Source organism: Triturus cristatus, chromosome 3_2, assembly GCF_964204655.1.
Source record: "Triturus cristatus chromosome 3_2, aTriCri1.1, whole genome shotgun sequence".
In the NCBI taxonomy this organism is placed as follows: Eukaryota; Metazoa; Chordata; class Amphibia; order Caudata; family Salamandridae; genus Triturus; species Triturus cristatus.
In genome coordinates this window covers 969,627,534-969,651,663 of record NC_140584.1, presented here as the reverse complement: position 1 = coordinate 969,651,663, position 24,130 = coordinate 969,627,534, and the positions used below count along the sequence as shown (strand labels likewise).

The window sequence follows — 24,130 nt, the reverse complement described above, 5'->3', positions numbered from 1 at the left end:
AGATAATTTCTCATGTTTGATGCGATTTCTCTCTCCTACAATGCCCTTTCTTTGAAATTAGTTGCAGGAGTAATGGAGGGCACTATCTGCTTCCATGTGTGTTCCACACTGTTTCTTTCAGGATATGCTGTTTGGTGGTATGCGAGGGTTAAGGGCGGGACAAAAGAGGCTATGTCAGATGTTGTGGGACATAGTGTGGGTGGGATTGGCAGCTTCCCAGTATTTGTTTTGCACAAACGAGAGTAGAAAATGGTGTATTTAATAAGTTGCATTTATTGGCCGTATACAGGTTGGCTTGGGACTGACTGACTGGATGGAGAACACTATTATCTCAACTAGATATATGAAAAAATAAAGTTCCTAACTTGGAATGATAGTCGAAATATCCGTAAGGTTGTGGTACTGGTGTATCTGCAGCAGCACCAGATCGGTGTGGCCATATTACAGGAGACGCATCTGGCCCAAACACTGGGATGCTTACTCTGCGGCATATGTGAGGGGAGTGTCAAGCTGCAGGATTCACCACTCATGCACAGGGGTCCTGATCTGGGCTTGCAGTGGCTCAGGAATTTCACTGGAGGAAGTGTGTAAACCCTGGGGGTCGGTTTGTAGTGGCGCCTTGTTGTAAGGAGTATTTTGACGTACTACTTGTGGGGATTTATGGGTCCAATTATGACGACTCACAGTTCTATTATTTACTACATGCCAAGCTTGCTGTTTACAGCAATATATCGTAGATATGGGGTGGTGATTTTAACTGTGTACAGGCCCCTGACCTAGACCGATCTCGGGGCAGTCCACGACGGCCTTCAGCTGCAGCCTGCGCTATAGCCGCAGTGTCTGATGATAGCGGGCTTGTGGATGTATGGCGTTATCGCTCCCCTCTGGTCAGGGAGTATGCTAATTACTCTTTGTTCGATGACATTCATATGCGCATTGACTATTGGCTTGTTTCCCGAAGTCTGTTGAGGGTAAGTTACTGCGACTATCTACCTCACACGTAACAAATCTCTCGTACGACTGGTTTTGGACATTGAATGCATGGAACTCATGCGCGTTCTCCTGGTGTTTTCTTCAATATTCCTCACTTGATGCAGTGTTTGGTGAAGTACTGGGACAATCGATTGATGAATACTTTTGCACTAACTTAAGGTCAGTTGAAAAGGTAGCTACTATTTGGGAGCCCGTCAAGGTTCATATTCATGGGGTTTCCGTTACCATCTCGAAGCATGCAGGGGTGCTCTGGTACTTCCAAGACGCTTACAGAGATAGGAAACTGAATTGGCAGACTTACAATGTGCTCATGAAGAGATGATGGAACAGGAGTTATTAGCGCACATTAGGGCTAATCTATATAGATACAATGAGCTGGCTCAGTGTGAGGTGACGCTCTTGGACAAGTATGCTACCACTAGGGTTTACAAGAAAGGATAGCAGCCAAGCGCCACCTTGGCAGGATTAGTTGGACCTAGTTGTGAAGAAAACAAGTTTCTGTATGTGCTGGACAGGCGGGGGTGGGAGCGCGTACATGGGACTGCACAGGTTGCTGAGAGGTTTCGGAACTACTACACTGACTTATACACCTCGCACATCACTTCTAATGAACAGACCACTGCTTATTATCTGGCTCATATTTCCATGAAAGGGTTATCGGACAGCCATAGAGTGGCATATGAAATCCTCCTCCCCACTGAGATAGTTGCTGCATTAAAAGATATGCCCGGTGGTCAGGCACCTGACACGGACGGCGTAACAGTTGCTTTTGATAAGGCCTACCAAGACCAACTCAATTTTACATCTGGTTAACATCTTTGAGATATGGTGCGCGGCGGTACTGTGCTCAGACTATGCGTGAAACATTGTTGAGTACGCAATCCGACTTTATACCTGGCTTTACTCCTATTTATAACCTTCAACACCTCTTTGGAGTATTCTCACACATCAATCCTGGCATATGTGCTGCAGCAATTTTTGGGCACACGGAGAAAGCATTCGATTTTTCTGAATGGGATTTTGTTGTGTTGCAACGGGTGGGGGGCGATATCTCTTTGAAGCTATTCCGAGTCCTATATAAAGACCCAAAGACACATGTGAGATTCAATAGCCTGGTATCTGCCCTAATCCCGATCACTAGAGGCATGCTTCAAGGCTGTCTTTTGTCTCCGCTCTTGTGTACCCTTGTGGTGGAACCCTTAGCCTGTGCATTGCAGGAATATCCTGTCCATCGTGGTATCCGATTTTCACATTGCAATTTAAGTGGATGATGCGCTCTTGTATGTCCACGAACTAAAACAAAATCTCTCTCCAGTTGTTTGAGAGGTGATGTGGTTTGGTGGTCATTCTGGATTACATATAAACTAGGATAAATCGCTTATTTTTCCTCTTCCTGATGCCACAGTACCCTTCCAATAGTTTCTGCTTTAGTGGACTGCTGAGCCGGTGCGCTGCTTGGGCATTCATGTCCCAGAGGTGGTAATATGTAGAAACTACAGCAATTACTCCGAGGCGGTTGATAGCTGGATGTGCCTCCCGCTTTCGCTTATCTGTCACATAGCCATTATGAAAATGGTTGTGCTCTTTTTGTTTATATTTGCAAATATTCCGATACGGTTACCGGGTGCACTGTTTTGGTCTCTAAGCTCTTTATTGTTGCATTTGGCATGGGCTGACAAGCCTCGCTTGTAATGGGCTACACTTACTCTTCCTTACTCTGCGAGCGACCTTGGTGCACCTGATTTTGAAGCGTATTATAGAGCAGCACAGACTGTTCGCTTACTTTGGCTGCACAGCCCAACAGATTTGTCACATCTGTACCTAGAACGTGACGGTGCCTCGCCATTATCTACATTTTGTTTTACTTGACAAACAGTTGCGTTGCGGTTGGTTTCCATTGTGGTGAGAGAGAGAGAGAGAGAGAGAGAGAGAGAGAGAGAGAGAGAGAGAGAGAGAGAGAGAGCGCGACGATGGAGGGGTTGCGCGAACTTGGAATAAGTTATATGGGAGAATTTTTTCATAAGGTGCTCGCCACTGGGAGCAGATCCGGCTGCAGGCAGACAAGCCAACTTGCTAGCACAATTTAATTCTCCTCGAGCACATCATGCTTTGCATACTTTGTTAGATGGTGATTTGGCCTAGCCCCCGTAGATGCCCCCTCCTACCGATCTGTTGCAATCACAGTCTCCCCAATAGGCAGTATTGATATTATACGCTTTCGCAGCAGAGAGCAGGTACCCTAGTATTTCCAAGGCTTGTGTTGAATGGCAGAATGACCTGGGTATAGAAATTAATGAGAAGCAATTAGCTTACTACTGTTCTGTGATCCATCCTATATTGAACGGACGCCATCAACTGGTACATTTTAAATATCTTAATCAAGTATCTTGTACCCTGGCTCGATTTATTTAGATATGGCTTGACAGACTATTCCCAATGCTCGCACTGGGATGCAGAGGACTCTGACTTTGCATGCATGGCATGGTATTGCCCTGGTGTGCATCACTTTTGGCTCGCAGTATTAAAAATTCTGAACGAAATAAGGGGCAATATATTGATTTATTTATTCATTTATAGAGCGCCTGGTTACACCACCGGTGTGTCCCCCGTGCTGAAATCATACTCTGGGGGGGGGAGATAGCCGTCATCCAACTAAAACGCTATGCTGTGTAGGGCTCCCTAACCTGTATGTCGGTTTGCCTGAACAGCCATGTTTTTAGCTGTCTACGAAAACTGCTTTCGCATGGTTCTGTTCTTAGATTTAGTGGTAGGGCATTCCACATTATGGCTGCACATTACCTGAATGAGCGAGCTCCCATTCTAGCTCTGAATATTCTTGGTACAGTGACCTGTGCCATTCCCATAGACCTTAGGTTCCATCCTGGAATGTAGCGAGTTATTAGCCGTTGCAAATATCTAGGGCTCTTTTTTGCTAGAATACGATGGCAATGGCACATTGCCTTAAAAGCGATTTCTCCTTTCTACCGGGAGCCAGTGTAAGGCTGTCAATGCTTTCTTCGTATTGGCTCTTCTTGGCAGGCCCAGAACCATCCGTGCTGCCGCATTCTGCACTCTTTGTAGTTTGGCAAGGCCCCTTTTAGTAGCACCTAGGTAAAGAACATTCCCATAATCTAACTGTGAAGTTATTACCGCATGTACTATAGTTTTCCGGGATTTCGGTGGTGGTAGGTCTAGGACCTTCCTCAGAATTTTCATATTCCTATAGCATTTGCCTGCTACCTTCCGAATCTGACTTTCAAAAGTCAGCTCGGGGTCAAGCCATATACCGAGGTTTTTGACTTATGATTTGGGGAGAGGCAGTTGACCTAGAGTTTCCGGCCACCACGCGTGTGACCATAAGGATGGTGTTCTGCCTACTACCATGACCTCCGTTTTGCTCCTGTTAAGCTTAAGGCAGTGATTAGACATCCAGTCTGCCACCTCTTCTAAACATTTGGAGAACCGGGTAGCTGCTTGGCCTCTGTCTTGTGCTAGCACCATAATTAGTTGTTGTGTGTCGTCAGCGTAAAACAATCTACACCCCATATTTCTCCACACACTCCGCCAATGGCCCCACATAAATGTTAAACAAGGTGGGGCTCAGGATTGAACCCTGCGGGACCCCTTGAGCCAAGGGAGTCTTCTTAGACAGATGGGTTTGTGAGCGACTTGGTAGCTTCGAGTGGAGAGAAATAATGTCAACCAACTCAGTGCTCTACACCTTATGCCACACGCCTCTAATCTTTGTATAAGAAGCTTATGGGAGATAGCGTCAAACGCCGTACTGAGATCTAATTAAATCAGTGCAGGTATTTGTCCCTCATCTGCATATTTCCTCAATATTTCGGTGGCTATGAGAAGAGCTGACTCAGTCGAATGGACCACTCTGAAACCCGATTGGGAAGGATGCAGTAGGGCGTTTTTATTTATGTTGTCTATGAGTTGTTTATTTGTCGCCTTTTCTGCAACTTTCGCCACAAAAGGCAGCAGCGAAATAGGCCGTAAATTTTCCAGCACTGTGTACTCCAGAGATGGCTTCTACTTAGTGGTTTCACAATGACCGGTTTCCATTTTGTGGGGCCCACGCCATTTTGAAAGGAGCAGGAAATAAGGTCAGAAATATATGGCATGATTACATTAGCTCCCTGCATTATTTTTGGTTTGGCTGGGTCCAAAGGGGATCCCGATTGTATCCCTTTTGCTATTGGCCTGTACACCCCTACTGGCACTTTTGGGATATGACCCCGATGTGTCACGACCATTCAGGCAGCTTGTGGCGCTGGGTCTCTTGCTGGCACTGTGTAGAATTGCAATGTGAATGATGAAGGGGCCTCTGCAAACGGTGACGGAATGGCATACTGATATGGCATATTGAAACACAATCTGATACTTATCATGCTGCCCGTGGAGATATGTGGGACCCTAATCAGGCGTATTTAATAAGTATGAGTCATGACGCAGGGGGGTGAATCGAGGAGACAGTCTATGAAAATTTGGTAATGTGCTGTGGCTGATGCAGAGATGATAGATGGTTTGCATGTCTTCGGTGTCATATGTCTTGATGCACCTGCCCGCTCCCAGTGGAGCATTACTGGGGGTTTTGTCTAAGATATTTGCATTTACATTCCATGTATCAGCCCTTATTATGTAAGTATTGCCATCTAGTCACTTCCCCTTGCACTTTTACCACAACCCCTATGCATCTGAAATTTTAATATGCTCATTTCATGTCTTTGATTAGTGCTGTGTGTGAACTCTCAATGATGCTGTGTTAACTTATATAAAATGAAAATAAAGTTTTAAAAAGAAAATGAATTAATTATCATTAGTGAGATCGTACAATTTAATAAGTTGAAAGAGCATGACCCCTTTGGTCCCTGGTCTGGCGTACACAGCCTTTACTATCAAACAGTGCATTCTCTTTCCTCCTGTGTTAACCCAAGTTTTGCATTGAAGTCCCCACCTAAAATAGGTTGATTCCCTTTATGCAGTTAAGCAAGTTTGATTTTAAGGCCTAGAATAAATATGACTAACCTATTGAAATTAACATTAAAATCAGACTCTGAATACCCATTGTAATAATTAAGCTTTGAACTTCAAGACACCCACACTGCCTGTCTGAAAGCCTGTGACTATTCGCCCTTTCTACCCTGAGAGTCAAAAAGGGTTCTCCTTGATGTCGTTCGCAGAGACATAATAGGACTGTTTCTGGGACATGAGTTGTAAACAGTCTAAGCCCCCTTCGTTGTTGAGGCCCAGTAGCATCTGCGTGCCATCTGGTCCCCTGAACAGCATCTAACAGGAATTCAGTCTTGTTGGAATTGAGCTTTGTTTAGGTGCTGGGCAAGCAGGTCTGGATGAGGTGCAGGCATGAGGCATAGGATATCTGGAGACCTTCCTGTAGAAATGTACATTATTGGCATATTGGTGAATTTTTATACGTTATTAGTAGACACCCACAGGATTCCATTTAGTGGTTAAAGATGACGAGGAACAGGATCTAATCCTTCAGGATTTTGCAGGCGATGTGGATCGTCTGGCATTCTGTAAATAAAATGAATCTTCTGAGAACCGCACGTGAGCAGGTGTTGGTTAAATGCAAAGCGAATCAGTGAAGGATTTTGCTAGTAAATCAGATTTGAGCATGCAGATACCATATACACACATACAAACAAAATACTCACATTTCTGTTATAAAATACATTTGCTTTACTTTTTTTCCTTTTGAGACGGAATAGATTTGAAGAAAGAAATCCATTCAATAAACAGAACTTGATTGAGAAATACAAATAATGCAATTTTGTTGATCTAAAAACATTTTTTACGTCTTTCCCTTTTTTAATTTTTGTTTTAAAGTAAATGGAAATGCTTCATAGACATGCACTGTTTCCGAGAAAACACTGTTGGGTTCAGGGTGCTTTTGCATATCACCATGCCTCATAGTGGCGGTGCTAAAGAGGTACATCTCTTGGATCGTGCTCTATATTACAATCTGCTACGCATTGGCTAAGAAGCCTGCAACCCCCAAGTTTTCAGGCTTATTCCACCAGAGCATTGGCATTCAGGGTGCATATTCTTGATATTTGCTAGGCTGCTACATTGAAATCACTCCTTATATTCACAGAGCACTGCCTGGACAGCCAGGTCCTATGACGGAGGCTCTTTGCCGATCGTCCTACAGGCCTTCTTGGTTTGAGCTAATCTGCAGTTAGAAGTGTCAATTAAAAGAACAAGCTACGTACCTTCAGTAATGCTCTGTTCGAGGCGTGTGAGCTGTAGATCTCATGCTTTGCATACTCCTGCCATCTAGTGTTGTGTCCGGATGTTTGCAAGTTGTTTTTCTTCTAAGTCTTTCCAGTCATGAGGTAAGGTGACCCTTCCTTTTGGTGATGGTGCGCATGGGCATCGACTCCATTGTTAGTTTTTTTCCGCCATCGGGTTCGGACGTATATTGTTGTGCTCCAATTCTAAATCGTTCTTCGGGTTCCTCTTGGTGCGCAATCCACTCTAACCACGTCGGTATGTTTCGTACGTATATCCCAATTCTCCGTGGATTGTGTCGGTTGAAGAAAATTTCGATCGGAAGACTCATGGAAGGCCATCGGGCCTAACCGCGTCGGTCCACCTTGAAGTTGATGGAACGGACTCAATTTAAATTCTGTCCTCGGTGCCACGCAAAGTATCCGCGCACCGACTCGCACAAAGTGTGCAAATTGTGCTCATCTGCGGAGCACAACGAACAAGACTGACGCGTGCAAATCATTTCAATCCAAGAAAACTCTCCGTGATCGTTGGGCTCGACTTCGTGAAATGGAAAGTCAGAATATAGAATATAGGCCGGATATCTTCAGTGAAGGATCCGAGCAAGAAGAATTGGATGCACATGGGGTCGAAGAGGAACAGGAAGAGCAGCCCTTATCTGTACCGGAATCAGACTCTGAGATGGAAGAGGACATACCGCAGGGTCAAGTTCCTGTGAGTACTGAATACCTCTTGCCCTGAAATCCAACTCAAACTAAGCATAAGGCTTTCAGTTCCACCTCCGGGCCAAGGTTGGCACCAAGATGTTTGACGCCCTGCTTCCCAGCTCGGCACCAAAACACATTGTCAAGCCTTCTGGCTCTGGATCGAGTTGGCCAAAGTCAGACATGGAACTGAAACCTTTGAGCTCAAAGCCAAAGACTGCTTCAGAGCCGTAACCCTCCATGCCGCAATTGAAAACTGCTTCGGAGCCGGAACCTTCCACACCGAAAGGGCATTCCATCCCGGCAATGCTCCTTCCAAGCTGCAGGATACGATTTTCGACTTCCCATGTCCCAAATCGGATCCTAAACAAAAGGAACGTTACATTAATCATGATACAGGACATCTTACCAAACTGCCTCGCAAACGCAAACCTGAGCCAGAGGACATATAATATAAGATTCCTTTAAAGAAGAAGAAGGTCGATACTAACCCTTCTCCTCTTTCCACCACGTTCCCCTACACCTTCACCACCTTCTCCAACATTAGAACCATTAGCTATCACACTACAGAACTACTCACCCTCACAACCTGATGATGTAGATGGGGATATTCAATTACCTGTAGATCCTTGGAAAGACCACACTATTGATCCACCTACAGATAATGACCCAGACCTTTACCCTGCAAAGCCTTCCCCTCCAAAGCCTTCCCCTCCTGACGACAACGTAGGTTATTTAGAACTGCTTGCTTGAGCTGCACAGTATCACGGGGTACAACTACACAAAGAATCTCTAGAAGATTTCTTGTTTGAAACTTTGAGTAGTACACACTGGTCTAGTCACTCTCCCTATACTCAAAGGCATGAGACATGCCGATGACCTCTTCAGGGACCCTGTTTGTGCTTGTATTCGGACTCCTAGAATAGATAAGTATAAGCCTGCTCTGTCTGATCCAGTCTTCATTAAGGGGCAGTTACCCCTAGACTCCCTTGTTATCTCTAATGCCCATAAACTGGCTAATTCACAAACCTCTGGGGATGCTCCCCCCTCTGGACAAGGAGTCAAAATTAATAGACTCCTCTGGCAAATGAAAGCTGCTCAGGCAGTGAATCATTGGTGCCTTGCCAACACCCAGAGCCTCCTAGCCAGGTATGATAGAGCACATTGGGACGAAATGGAGCAATTGCTCCAATATCTCCCAGATGAGCACAAAGCTAAAGCACAAGATTTCATACGGGAAGGAAAGCGCCTCTCTAATTCCTCTTAGATGTGCCTTAGATGCTGCTAATACCACAGCTCGACAGATTAACACTCGAGAGATTAACACTAGTGTGTTACTTAGGCGACACGCCTGGTTGAAGATTTCCGGTGTCAAACCTAAAGTCCAGCAAATCATCTATAAAGAGCATCTCTCCGGGCCTGAAGTTGATCAGGCATAAGAGAAAGTGAAAAAGGACACGGAGGTAGCTAAATCTATGGGAGCCCTACAGTCTCCTTCGAACCAGGGCTCTTTCCGTTGCTCCTTTTACTGTGGGGATCCAAGACCACATCCTCAGACACCATTGTTTCCTCATATAAAGGCAAAAATCGATCTTCCCCCAAGAGGTTTCTTTAGAGGAGGATACAGAGGAAACAGTGGCAAAGGTAGGGGCGTAGATTCCACACCCTGTAACTCCCTTCCCCTAACCAGAAGTGACTTACTTACCATTTCCCCATATCATTTAACACCTGTAGTGGGACGTCTTCTACAATTCCTCCCCATTTGGCAATCCATACCAACATTAAATTGGGGGCTAGGAATTATACAACATGGTTATTACCTGGAGCTTACCACCAATCCTCCAAACATTCCACCTCTTTCTCACAAACTGTCACCGGAATATTTGCACCTGCTCAAATAGGAAACCCGGTCTCTCTTATTAAAAGTAGCCATAGAGCCAGTAGCATTACAATATCAAGGGTCAGGTGTTTACTCCCTGTATTTTCTAATTCCCAAAAAGGACGGCTACTTAAGACCTATTCTGGACCTCAGAAACTAAACCACTACATACTGTCAGAAAGAACATTTCCACATGATGACACTTCAACAATAGCTCCCACTTTTACAACAGGGTGACTTGGTCTACTCTAGACTTAAAGAATGCTTACTTCGACATTCCAATTCACCCCGCCCATCGCAAATATCTGATAAGTGATGGCAGGTCAACATTACCAATTCAAAGTACTACCGTTCGGAGTCACCAGAGCTCCCTGAGTATTTACCAAATGCCGGGAAGTAGTCGCAGCTCATCTGAGAAGACAGCACATCCACGTCTTCCCATACCTTGACGACTGGCTCATCAGTGCCGGTACTTAACAGAAGTGTCCAACACACTCAATCCACAATTAACCTACTACATCAACTAGGGTTTACAGTGAATGCTTTGTAGTCTCATCTGCAGCCTTCAAGCACATAGCCTTATCTGGGAGCCACCATAGACACTCAAAAAGCTCTAGCCTCTCCCAGTGCAGCCGGAATTCATGGTATTCAGTCTCACTCGGTTTCAGTTCAACCACTCATTACCAGCCAGAGTTTTGCAACTGCTGGGAATGATGGCATCTTGAATCATATTACCCTATGCAAGACTACACATGCATGCCCTCAAAGAATGCTTCGCAAATCAGTGGAAACAGTCGCAGGGTCGATTTAACCGATCTAGTGTTGGTCGACGGCCGCACCCATTGCTCTCTGCAGTGGTGGAACCCACAAAATGTTTCCAAAGAGCGGCCCTTTGTCGACCCAGTTCCACAGACGGTGCTAACGACAGACGCATCACTCGCCAGCTGGGGTGCTCACTTACAGGATCACACAATCCAAGGCTAATAGAGTCAAAAGCACTAAAATCTCCATATAAACTACCTAGAGCTGCTAGCCGTGTTTTCAGCGCTTACAGCCTTTCAAACTCACCTTGTAGGCAAAGCTGTCCTGGTCCAAACAGACAACTTGACCACTATGTACTATATACAAAAGTGGGGGACGCACACTCTCCAACTGTCACACTAAGCAAAAGCCATTTGGAAATGGGTTATACACAACAGAATTTATCTCCTTTTAGAACACCTTCTGGGAGTAAACAATCAGATTGCTGATCTTCTTAGCAAACTGAGGCTGCAAATCCATGAGTGGGAACTTAATCCTCATGTTCTCCTCCCCTACTTTCAGGAATGGGGATTTCCTCAGATAGACCTGTCGCCACAGCAGAAAATGTAAAATGCCCAAGCTTCGCCTCCAGGTTCCAACATCCGCTCTCCAAAGGCAATGCCCTATGGATGAACTGGTCCGGGATATTTGCTTACGCTTTTCCGCCTTTCCCACTCATTCCACTAGTAGTTCGGAAGCACAGGCAAACATCCCTCGCACTAATTCTCATAGCTCCCACATGGGCCCGTCAACCCTGGTTCACCACCCTGCTGGAGCTGTCCGTAGTTCCATATCAACAGCTGCATCTCACATCCAGTCTCCTCATTCAGAGCCATGGAGAAATCAAGCATCCAAATCCCAAAGAACTCAACCTGGTGATCTGGCTCCTGAAGTAATGGTTTGGTTATTTACACCTACCACCAGACTGTATGAATATCCTAAAAGAGGCTAGAAAGTCAACTACCAGGACATGCTATGCAGGGAAAATGGAAGCGATTTGTTATGTATTGTAACAATCAGTCCTCTCGATGCTTCCTTACTGAATATCATCCGTTACCTCTTGCATTTACATCAATCTGGACTAGCTACACATCAATTCACTTACATCTGGCAGCAGTAGCTGCATACTTACAAAACAGACACCACTTATCTCTATTCAGAGTACCTGTGATTAAATCCTTTATGGAAGGATTAAAAAGAGTGATACCACAGAGTCCCACCTGCACCAGTGTAGAACCTAAACATAGTCTTTACAAGGCTAATGGCTCCACCATTCGAACCAATGCATAGGTACCAATTACAATTCCTCATATGGAAGGTTGCTTTCCTCATCGCAATAACTTCACTGAGAAGAATTAGTGAACTCCAGGCATTAACTATGCAAGAGCCCTTCTTTGTTTCACAAAGACAGTTTGGTTCCCGCATCAATCCTAAATTTCTCCATAAAGTAGCTTCTGCCTTTCATATGTCGGTTGAGTTATTTGTGTCCTTTCATCAACCTGATTATGTAGCAGAACAAGCTCTACACATCCTTGATGTTGGAGGAGCTCTACTATATTACGTTGAAAGAACAAAAGAATTTCGTAAGACACAGCAACTCTTTATTGCTTTTGCTCCACCACACAAAGGCAATCCAATTTCTAAATCCGGCATTGCAAGATGGATTGTAAAATGTATCCAGACAGGTTATATGAAAGCAAAAAGAACTTTGATAATACCTCTTAGAGTGCATTCGACTCGCAAAATAGGGGCTACTATGGCCTTCTTGTGGAATATCCCCTTTTCTGACATCTGTAAGGCAGTAAGTAACATGGTCTACACCGCATGCATTCACCAAACATTAGTGTATGTGTTAGCGAGGCAACAAGCTAATGTAGGCCAGGCAGTACTCAAGTTAACCACTGCTCTTGCAGCATACTGCTTTATAGTCTATGCAAAGCATGTGATCTACAGCTCACATGCCTCGAACGGATAATGTTACTTACCGAGTAAGCATCTGTTCTTGGCATGTAGAGCGGTAGATTCACATGCGCCCACCCGCCTCCCTGCTCACCTGTAGTTGTTGCAGTTCAAAGTTTACATACATACGCATGGACATCTCTGTTCTACACTTACTAACTCCATTCTCACACTCTGCGGGAAAACAATCTAACAATGGAGTTGATGCCCATGCGCACTTTCACCAAAAGGAGGAGTCACCTTGTGACTGGAAAGACTTCTTCGAAGAAAAATGACTTGCAAACATCCTGACCCAACACTAGATGGCAGGAGTATGCAAAGCATGTGAATCTACAGCTCTACATGCCAAGAACAGATGCTTACCGGGTAAGTAACATTATCCTTCTGGTGGATTCTCTATCTAACTTCAGATTCTTCACTGACCCTCCCATCCCCCTTATTTAGTGAACTGGGCACTTTTCCACCTAAAATGTTCCCACATCTAGAGAGCTGCACACTGGTCCAAGCCAATTTGCTGTTGGACTGTGTGTTGAGGTTTAGGATGGCCTACAATGTAACTGCTGTCAGTGCGCAAGTGGCACTTATAGCGGTTCCATGCGTCACTTCCAGAGCGGAATGACGGTACAGAGCTGCACAGTGCCACCTACTGGTGTTCAAGGCCCCTGCTGTGAAGTTTCAGGATCCAGTTTGATGACTGGGGTCAAAAGATGAGGAATCTGTGATCAAGAGTATCTATAAGAAAGAGTGTTATTTGATGTAAGTAACTTGTTATTCCCAAAGCACTGTTGCCTTGATGGCCAGGTCTGCCTGGAAAGACAGTTTGTCCGCTTGGTCCTGAAAGGCCTCTTGTTGTGCTCCCACTCCACAGACCCTCCACCTGGGGAGGTACTGCTTTTGTATCCATTCTAAGCTGAGGAATCTGCAGTTAGAAGTATACATCAGTACAAGAAGTTACCATTGGTAATGCTTTTTCTGGTGGATACTCAAACTGCAAATTCCACTCCTAACTCCCCCCCCCCCCCCCCCCCCCCACCTCCCTTGTGGAGTGGCCACTTTTTAATATCTCAATGTTAGTATGCAGCATACTATTGCCAACAATTGTCCTGCTGAAAGAGTACAGATAAACTGATGTCAGCACACTGGGGGTGGTTTATATGTGGCTCTGCTTTGTTACTTCCGGGCTAGTGGGGAGCAATGCAATGCCACTTAATGTGTGTGGAAGCAATGCTATAAAATATTTTCCTGATTCAGCATGGCACCTGGGTAGTATTCTATGGTGCAGAATCTGCCATTATGAAGAGTATTCCCCAGAAAGTGTTACTGAAGGCAAGTAACTTGGTCATCTGGCTTTCTTATTTAAAATGCAATATGTTTCTGCGTATTGGTAGAGTTCATCACAACACCTGTTTTTTCTTTCAGTTGTTTGATAATAAAGCTCTATTGGCAAGATTTCAACGATTAGCAAAATGCAGACCGTGAAGCCAGCCTCTAGTTGCATCCAAAACTGCTTTTGCAGATTATATAATTGGATGTACAGTAATTTTCTGCTCCTAAATTCTTCGTAGAACTTTGATTTTGCTAGGCTTGTTTCCACAAATTTCTCTGAGCTACTTAACTAGGTACTAGCCCAATTGCTACAGACAAATGAAAATTGCACTTAGTGGTGCAGAACTCCCATCTGGTGAAGTCTGTATTTATAATTTCACATTATTAAGAATTTTCCTTGTTTTCAGTATTCTTTGTAGTGTCTGTAGTTCTTATGTAATGTTACTGAAATTGGTTACTGCAATGGCACATATATTCTGGACTACACAGGATCAAAATTTACACGTTACTGCTGGTCCAATCGAAGACAGCCTGGTGATGGGTGTTAACGTTTTTAGTTTCTTTTGTATGATCCAATATCTTTCTCCATTCAAAATCCTATTAATTCTGTGACACTCCCTTCTCTTTTAAAGAGTGAACAGTCTGTCCTAGGCTTCCATATGCTCTCCTGTTGCCTAAACATTGAGCAATTTTACTACATGCAGAAGGATCTTGTGGTTTGCAGGCATGGCTGCATTATAGTCACTGTTAACATTTACTGACCTTTGCGTGAGATGGTTAAGACGTTGTACATCTGCTGGAACAGGATTTCTGATGTTAAAGACTGCATCTTTACTTCTAGAAAGTCTGGAATTCTTATCCTTTCCCTGCATGTTTTCTTCGGGTTGCGACCTGTATCTTCTAAATCCCATTGTTAAGACTGTGAGAAGATAGGACCGTTTTGGTATGGAGATTCAGTTTTATGTGGTGGATGAATACCGTTTCCGTTGGAAAGCGAACACTTTAAAATGATTCCTATGGTAGAAGGCAATTTTATTGAAATACAAAGGGCTTGTACATGGCTTTTAGTATCCCTTTGCGTGTGCCTCAAGATAATGCAAAGGTGTGAAGGAGCTTGAAGTTTGAGAATGTAGTCATTGCTGTGCTCATCTGCCAGTCTAGTAATTCTACAAAGTATTTCCTCGGCAAGATGAATTTCAAAGTCGTTATAGATTGTTTATTGAGGTCTGATATACATGTAAGTTGTGTTCACTTTTTAAGCCACAGTCACCCTGACCTCAAAAGTCTGCCGGAAATTTACCACACCTTTTTAGATGCCTACACCTGGTCGTCTCTCGGTTGGCCATTTTTCAATTCAAAGCAAACACAAGATGGACTGAAGCAGTGAAACTTTTCAGACATTTACCCCAGTCACAGATCTGGGTTGAATCCACCATCGTTCTTTAGCTCACTTTGCCACCTCAGTTCAGACCCAGCTGTATGCAAATCATTGGAAATTGGAACAGTCCAGCCCGAACTGCCATGCCAGGTCTTGCTTGAACCGGAAAGAAGCATCCTGGGACCGGTTTCGAGGTAACACCCCTCATCAGCCAGGATAGCTTGAATCTAGTGGCAAAGTGAGCACGGGTCCCATGTCTGGCATACCCTCACAACTTAGAGCGAACAAAGCAAACACAAGGAGACGATGGACTGTTCCCATGAGGCACAGGGTCAAGACTGATTTGCATATAGCTGGATCTAAATTGAGGTGGCGAAGTGAGCTAAAGAACGATGATGGATTTAACCAAGATCTGTGCCTGGGGTGATTGTTTAAAAGCTTTCAGCGCTCCGTCCATCATCTCCTTGTGTTTGCTTCATTTTTCATTCCAGTCAGATTAGCTTTTCAGGACGAATATAAAACTTACATACGTGTTCATATTTAATTATCTTCTGTAGTATTTGCTTCCTGGGATGCCTGCTGCTGCGCTTAAACCTGCCCCTTGTTATTGTGTACTTTGAATATGTTGGATTCTTTCTAGGAATATTTATCCAGAATCGAACATTTCACTCCTTGAGGGATAGACACAATAGTTTGGTGGGTATTTGCACAATGTTTTCGGCCTTCATGCTACCCTGAGACACCCAGTTTTTATGGACAGACTGCAGTTGGTCATGGAACCTCAATGAATCTTGAAAATCAAAATGGCTTGTAGGTAGTATTTTGTCCTTTAGCTTCAATTTTAACTTTTTGCAACGTTTTTACAATAGATTGTCCCTGTTTTATCTTTCAGATCGGATTTTGTAACACTACCTTTCCAAGGATCGGAGGTTTTATTGGACAATGTGATACCTCTTCCAGGTAAATGTTTTCTTTAACAAATACACATTAAAAAAATTATCTAAGCTTAGTCTGAAGGCTGCAATCAAGTTTACATTATATACATAGCTTGTGTCATGGTTAGAAAGTACTTAAATTACGATAACATTTTAATTGTCTAAGTTGACATTTTTAAGGACTGTAGTTGTGCATTTTGTTAGTTGCATTTTGTTAATTGCCTTTCGTAGTATGACTTGGATGCTCCAATTTGTCTACATGTGCAGGTAATCCTGCTGCTTGCTGTAAGCCACAGAAAATGACCAAATTGTTGAAACTGGTCAGCAGGGAGGACTATGGAAACTTTAACTGACATAGGCTAAAGACTAGAATGGAAGTGGTAGTAGATAGTTAAATCCTATACAGCATATTTGTCCTTTTACAGCAGAACAGTTAACTATAGCTAACCAGTATAATTGCATTGCTGTTGTAGTAGTAGCAACAATCTAAAGCAGAGATAGGAGTTGTAAGATATATATTAGGGGTCCTGAATGGTTGTACTTTAATAGATACAGTTCCTTGTTAGTAGTTGATCAATGATTATTGAAGATAAATGGAATAAAGTAATTTTCTAGTAATATCTAATCATAGCTTAAGTATTGACACCTAATACAGAAATGTGTAGTGTTCACAGATGTAATTTTGTATGTAATGAAATTTACTATAGACTGCACTATTCTGTCAAATGCTGCTGCAGGACTATGGCAGACTAAAGGAGCCCTCCATCTTAATTTGAGGTAAATGATGAAACCATGAGCTCTAAAAATGAGTCTCCTTAATAATCTCTTATTTTAACTGTTTGTGCTTTGTTTTTCTCTAAACAGACGAGGATCACTTCTCTTCTGAAGCTGATGTGACGGTTAATGAAATGACGAGAGGTACAGCCCTGCTTGCACAGGTAACCTATTTTGATCTGAGTGTCAATTTATGTACAATGGAGGTGCCTAGCGTAGGCCACCAGGTGCATTTAGTCTTACCTTTTGAGACAACCCTTGTTTCTTATTTATCTTCTAGATATTGTTATGAACCTATTTATAGGGTAAATTAGAATAAATAACGTACATATTCATTGAGTGACTGTTTTTAATTATTTTCTTGAATCTGTATTCAGAAGTTCTGAATTTTAGTGGTTTAATTTTTAGGTCTTGTTTGTAGGCAGAGCGCATGCATGCCCTGTCGCATGTGACAATCTAGTTCTAAAGCTCTATAAGGGTTTTTTACTCTTTTAGCCTGCCCGTACAAACCATTGATTTGGCTCTGTCAGTCTCATTTCCTTGCTTCTCATTGTTCACCATATGCAGACTTCACTTCCTTTTCATGTGTTAATCCTGTGGATCGAGCATGGACCAGGTACTTATTAATTTCTTTATTGGTGTCCTTTTGTTGCTCAAACTCGAATGCCAGGTACTCTTTGTTGCTTCGAAGTTGTCTTGCGTCTTCCTTCGTTGCTTGTTGACTCATTGCTCCTGTCCCCTCATTCTCGTTTTGTTGCTGAAGTCCCACAGATGGCAGAGGATTGATGTTCAGGCGGATGCAAGGGTGCTTCAGGCTACGTTTTCCGACAAATAATAAAATAAATTGCATCTTTTCACATGGTGCTGCTAAATAAAAGCAAATCAGTGAACTGTAACTTAGAATGGTGTTCGACATGGAAAGTGTGGTCTTATAGCACCATCATAAGTTTAGGGATAGACTATTACTGTATGTGCTTTTAAATTGCCATACTAGCAACATCATTGAATGTGTTGTGCTATATTTTACATAAAGCGCTTTTGATGATACTTCTCCTGAAACTTCCAGGCATCTTTAATAGACATGCCTTTTGGCTGTTCTTGCCTTTTTTGCAGATGAAGCAGCTCTGCCTTGTAGTGTTTTAAGGCGACCAGGGCCACAGCACTTTCCTTGTGCTTTTCTGCACCCACAATGCAATTTAACTAGCAATTCGGACCTATTCAAGACTGTGGGTGAGGTCTCCTCGTCTGTCAACATGAGACTCCTCTTCCAGCTCACCAAATTTTTCGGCGCTTTCATGACTGAGCAGTGGTTCAGAGATCTTCAGAGATCATTCCGCCCCTGTGGCTGCAACAGCAAAATCACCTTAGTAGGTCCTTGTTGGCATACAGCCATCCTCTTGGAGCCAGGATCCATTATGTCATCAAGGGTTGGTGGCAGGTCATCACAATGGACAAGTGGGTCCTTCAAATTGTATGCCGAGGCTTCCTTTCTATTCTGCCACACCTTCCACTGCCTTCAGGGTGTCTGGCAGAGGACCACCAGTCTATCTTATGGGAGTAACTATCGTCCCTTTTGGCCAAAGGGGTGTGATAGAGAGATTTCTGGCCTCAGAAGTAAGAACTGGGTGTTAATCCCTCTACATCCTCGTGCCCATGAAGTACAGAGGCCTTCTATTTTAGATCTTTACTTCCTCAACGCCTTCCTGCAGAAGGATGAATAAATGATGCTCGCACTAGCACAGGTCCTATATGCCTGGAATACTGGATGATGGTGTTGGTCCTCCTGGGTGCTTATATTCACATCCACATCCTGCAGGCCCACAGGCAATAGCTGCAGTTCACGGGGGCCCAGGCACATTTTCTGTTTGCTATGCTCCCGTTTGAGCTCCTCAGTGCCCTTTCAGTGTTCACAAAAGTGATGCTGGTTTCTCCACATCTATGGAGGTCAGGGGTACCAGTCTTCCCCACCTTGATGACTGGCTGTTCAAGGCAGGCTCACCCGAGGTGGCATCAACCACCTCCAGACTACGACAAATTTAACATCGTTGGGGTTCACTGTGAGCTAGCCGAAGTCACACTTGACTCCTTAGCAGGACATTCAGGCTATGATCTTGATGTTTTTGCCTCTGCCCTAGGTCTCAGTGAGGATGACTTTGAGGTTCCTTTGAATGATGGCCTGCTGCATTCTGCTAGTATCACAAGCCAGGTGGTACATGGAGGCTCTGACCTGAAATTCCAGTGGGACTATCATCTGAGAAATCGGTTTTATTGTATCAAGATTTCGGAGGAGACTTCAAAAGATCTGCAGTGGTGGCTACTGGACTAGGATTGGGTCAGTAGCATGCCCCTCTCCTTATCCCACCCAGAGCGGACAGCGGTCACTGATGCACCACCGCTGGGTTGGGGAGGCCATCTGGGAGATATTGAAAACAGGGGGCTCTGGTTTCCAGTGGAGCGTCGACTCCACATCAACTTAATGGAGTTGAGGGTGATTCGCTTGGAGTTGCAGGCCTTCCTGTCCGCCAACAGAGGAAATCTGGTGTAGGTGCTCACTGACGGCACCACTGCCATGTGGTAATGCAACAAGCACAGAAGGATACTCTGTTGCAGCAGCAGGGCAGGTTTTTGCACCTGTGCCTGCATATCCATGCTTGGAAATTGAGCAGTGACAGTTTACCTCCTTAGACCTGCACCCCATGGTAAGGAATATCATCTTGGTGGTGAAGCGTTCCTCATCTAAATAACTCTACGCTAGCCGCTGGGACAATTTTTGAATTGGTGCTGCATCTGACAAATTGACCCTTCACAGGCAAAGTGGTCTTAAGTTTTGCTGTTTGTTCTGTTTCTAGCCAAGAAAGGGACTTTCCTTTGGCTCTGTTAAGTGCAACTTTTTGGCTTTTTCAGCCTTCTCACTGATGCTGTATCAGCCTTTATTTATATCACCAGTTATGATGAGGTTAAACAAAGGTTTGCAATATTTGTTTCCACTGCAACCCTTTGTGATGTCCCAGTGGGACTTGAATTTAGTCCTCAGATTCTTGATGTGCACCATGTTTGCGCGGTCACACAGTTGTCCCTTGAGACTTTAAAGATCATCTTTCTCATCGCCATAACTTTGGCTAGACATGTGAGTGAACTTCAGGCTCTCCGTATAAATCCACCTTCGTTCATAAGTTGCTTTTGAGGACCAGAGCTACCTTTCTACTGAAAGTGGTTGCTCCTTTTCGTGAGGAACAGGCCATTCTTTGCTACACCTCATCCCTCTAGAGAGGAAGAGATCCTCCACATTTGGATCCTGAAAGAGTAGATTTTCTATATTGATCATACCATGGAACATTGAGTAGATCAGTTTGTTGTATGGTTTCTGCAGCAAAGCAGTGCAAAAGCAGACCATCTCCCAATGGATGGTTATCTGCATACAAATCTACTACATTCTGTTGAGAAAAGCAGCCCATATGAAGGCCTGCAAGCTTGTTTCACCTTGGCAAAAGCTACTTTCAGTGCCTAAGCATTAGGATTGTCTGTCTTGGACATCTGTCAGGCAGCCATGTGGACATCGATACACACCTTCATTAAGCACTACTGCCTCAACAGTTGGGTCTGTTGAAGGATATTTTGCCCATTTGATCCTGCACTGCTTTTTGGTCAAAGCCAGTTATGGCCCACCACCTTGGGAAGTACTGCTGAGGTGAGAGATTCCTTACCCACCCTCATTCCTCACCATTATTTGAAATGGACTCTTCCAACTATAAATGTCACAATCTAGAATCTGCACACTGGTCATACCAATTTGCTGATTGACTGTGTCTGATGGTACAGACAGTCTAGTAAGCAACTGACGTCAGCGCGCTTGGTGGCACTTATGTGCGGCTCTGCTCATCACGTCTGATTGAAATCACATTTGCATGGAGCCTCACAACACCACCTAGTAGCACTTAGGAGAACTGCTCAGAAAGTTTCCGGATACAAGCCTGGCACCCTGGGGATTATTCATAAGGTGAGGAATCTGAGTATACACCAGAGAGTTCATTTCTGAACGCAAGTAATTTGTTCTTTACTCAACAGTGGAGTTTTGGTACTCTTTTTATCATGAGTAACTACCTTACCTTTCATCGGACCGAGGCACAACTAACAGTTTGTGGCAACTAATTCTACATCCTGTGTCCATTACTGCTAAAGGATCTAGGTCATAGCAACAGTCCCTCAGTGGGCCAATGTCATTTGGCTCCTGCCTGCAGAACTGAAGTGAGTTAACCTTGCTAGCTCCTTGCCATTTAGCTGCACGGTACATGAATGAAATGCACTTTTAAAGGTGCACCCTTCAGATATGTTAAGCCAACTTTGAATTCAACGGCCAGCACTTTTTGGTATGTTTGTCCCTTTGGCTTACTCAGTGTGATCCTCTGCTCAACTGTGAAGAGACAAATTATCAGTGGCAACTTGGGCAGTCTCACCTGAAGGAGTGTGGAACATACTCCAGGACTGAGAAAGACTTTGTTACTACAGTCACAAGTAGAGGTGGTGCCGGATTCCAGTTTCATGTGTGCATCTATATAAAGGTCAGAAGGACTAAACCTGGTATGTTAAGAAAAAAAAAAAGAAATGTTACCGCTTCACAATCAACCAATAATTGGAGCTACGAATGACGCCAACTATTACGTGATGGCCCATAAGCTTCTTGTACTCAGTTGCTATCTTACTATTCCATCTTAATCAGTACTGCTTGTGCATGATTGCCAGTTAACCATAACACACTGCTGTTGCACTTTTTATAAATTACTTATAAAGCACACTGCCACCTAACCGGTTCCCTGGTGCTGTATTACTCAAGAATAAGACTTGGGGTGCCGTACAGAGTGCCGATGGTCTGCAATTATTGAGCTAGTAGCAAGTCATAAGCCACACACTAATTTTTGGGAAAAAGCCATGTTTTAAGCCTTTGCCTAAAGTAGGTTAAATCAACAGTCTCAGGGCGGTTGGGAGTTTTTCATATGCTATCCGCTTCAATCTTTAAAGCTTCCCCCTTCCATACCCCCCCCCCCCCCACCTTTGTCTGGTTCTTCTGAATCTGGGCACCCTGGCCATATTGGAGGAGGACGAGCGTAAGTTTCCATTGGGGACATGCCATTTCTGCAGGGGAATTGGTCCAGTCCCGTGAAGGGCCTTAGAAACAATACAGGGAGATTTAAACAATCCTCTGGTAGTATAGCTCCTTCATAGACGGGGATGCAGAAGACCTTCTTGGCCTATTTTAGGTTTAGCTTGGTTGCCACTATTTGAATTCTCTGGAGTCTCTTGATTATGTACTTCCGGGTTCCTAGTAGCAGGGCATTACAGTAATTCAGCTGGCTCAAAATTACACTGCGTACCACAAGTGCTCCATATGAGATGGGAAGCAGTTGGAATATTCATGCACAGTGCTCTAATTGGGGAAAAACAAATTCCAGCCGTCTTGTTAACTTGGGCTTTCAAGTTAAGCTTCCTTTCAAATGTAACATCCAGGTTTCGAACAGTCTGAGGGCACCAGAGACTTGTCTGAGGACATGGGCCAGAAACCGGGAGGAAGAGGGGTTGGAATTTTGTATGCTGGGCAGCTTAAAATCTCAGTCTTGTCATTATTAAACTGTAGTTTGTTGGATTTAAGCCAAGCTGCAAACTTTTAGATGCACTCGTGGAATGTGTCCAGTGGCCGTGATTGTTCTCCTTCCAATGACGAGGTCAATTGGGTATCATCAGCGTGATTAATTAGATTGATGTATGATTTGATGAGTGAAATCAGTGGGATCATATAGATATTTTTTTTAAAGTATGGGACTTATTGAAGACCTTTGTGGGACACCATATTTAATGACCCTGTTTTTAGAGTAGAAATGGGGAGAGCTAACGCATGCTGCCTATTAGACAGAACTGCAGCCACTTTGCCATCGTACCCTAACTCCAATTGAAGAATGCCAGTTGAGGAGAATGCCATGACTGAACGTATCGAAAGCAGCAGACAGATCTAGTAAGAGCAATACCACTGTGTGACCCTTGTCTACTCTCATTCGAAGAAAATCCTGGACTATGAGTAGAGCAGTTTCATTTCCCTGTCCTGAACAGAAATCAAATTGCTCATCCTCCAAAATGATTGGTTTCTAGAGTTTTTTGCTGACAAAGCTTTTCAGGATTTTCACCAGATAAGATAGAAGAGATATTGGCCTGTAATTATTTAGAGACATGGGATGTAGGGTTGGCTTTTTCAGAAGGGTGTGACTATTGCTTTTATCAAGGCGTTGGAATCACTCCACTATTCAGGGATTTGCAGCAAATTTGCCATAACTGGCATTCCCTAAAGTGGCAAAACCCAACTTCTGCAAGGTGCCAAGAAAGTATGTTGCTGCCATCAGTTCGCCTGTGGTGTTGAATAGTGCATGTTGACATTTGGCATCCACCTACTGTACCATCATACCCATGGCCCTAAACCCCATTGTACCTGTGATGAGCATAGAGGCTTTGCTACAAACGTAACATTTTACTGGGTGAGGTGCTGATCTTGGCGAGGTGCTGATCTAGATTCGAGGGCCCATGCGCATCCATGCCTGCACCACACTATTGCTGGAATGTCCAGGTATGGTTAGTGTACTGTACTCTACTCCATAGTGTGCACCCCATTTTTCCTAATGCTTCACTCTGCCCCCTCCCCCCATCCCCCCCCCCGCGCCCAACCAACACCTTTTGTTGAAAAGTGCAGTTGCTGCTCCCACAGTAAAGAGACGGCTGCTACGTGGAGCAGGCACCGGTTCTGCAGTCTGCTCTCAATACATTGCCTGCCAAAGGGCAATGTGTGCTCCAGCCTGGCAGGAAAACTATTTGAAAGATTGTGAATTTGTGCCCTGCAAACCAAACTATGCACTTTGTCCACACTTGCAGTTAAGAGTGTATCCTTATTACAAACATTTGTCAAAAGCACAAATTAAGATAGCATGTGCATCCAAGTATCGGGAACATCAGAAATTTCATAAGAGTGACTCATCAATATTCAGAGAGTGCATCTGAGGCCTTCGAAGAATTTCATCTAATTATCTAAGAACGTCTCTTCAGTGTTTTCCGAAATAGTTATCTTTGGCGCTTAAACTTGGCT

General features: G+C 44.0%; 1 protein-coding gene across 8 annotated transcripts in view; it reads left to right on the top strand.

Moving 5' to 3' along the window:
- AKAP1 (A-kinase anchoring protein 1) overlaps positions 1 to 24,130 on the top strand; it is a 406,823-nt gene that overhangs the window by 310,937 nt on the left and 71,756 nt on the right. For all 8 annotated transcript variants that reach the window (XM_085649530.1, XM_085649533.1, XM_085649534.1 and 5 more), the window contains 2 exons: positions 16,194 to 16,261; positions 17,101 to 17,174. In XM_085649530.1, the coding sequence (XP_085505656.1) occupies positions 16,194 to 16,261; positions 17,101 to 17,174 (142 nt within the window). The remainder of the gene's footprint in view (positions 1 to 16,193; positions 16,262 to 17,100; positions 17,175 to 24,130) is intronic.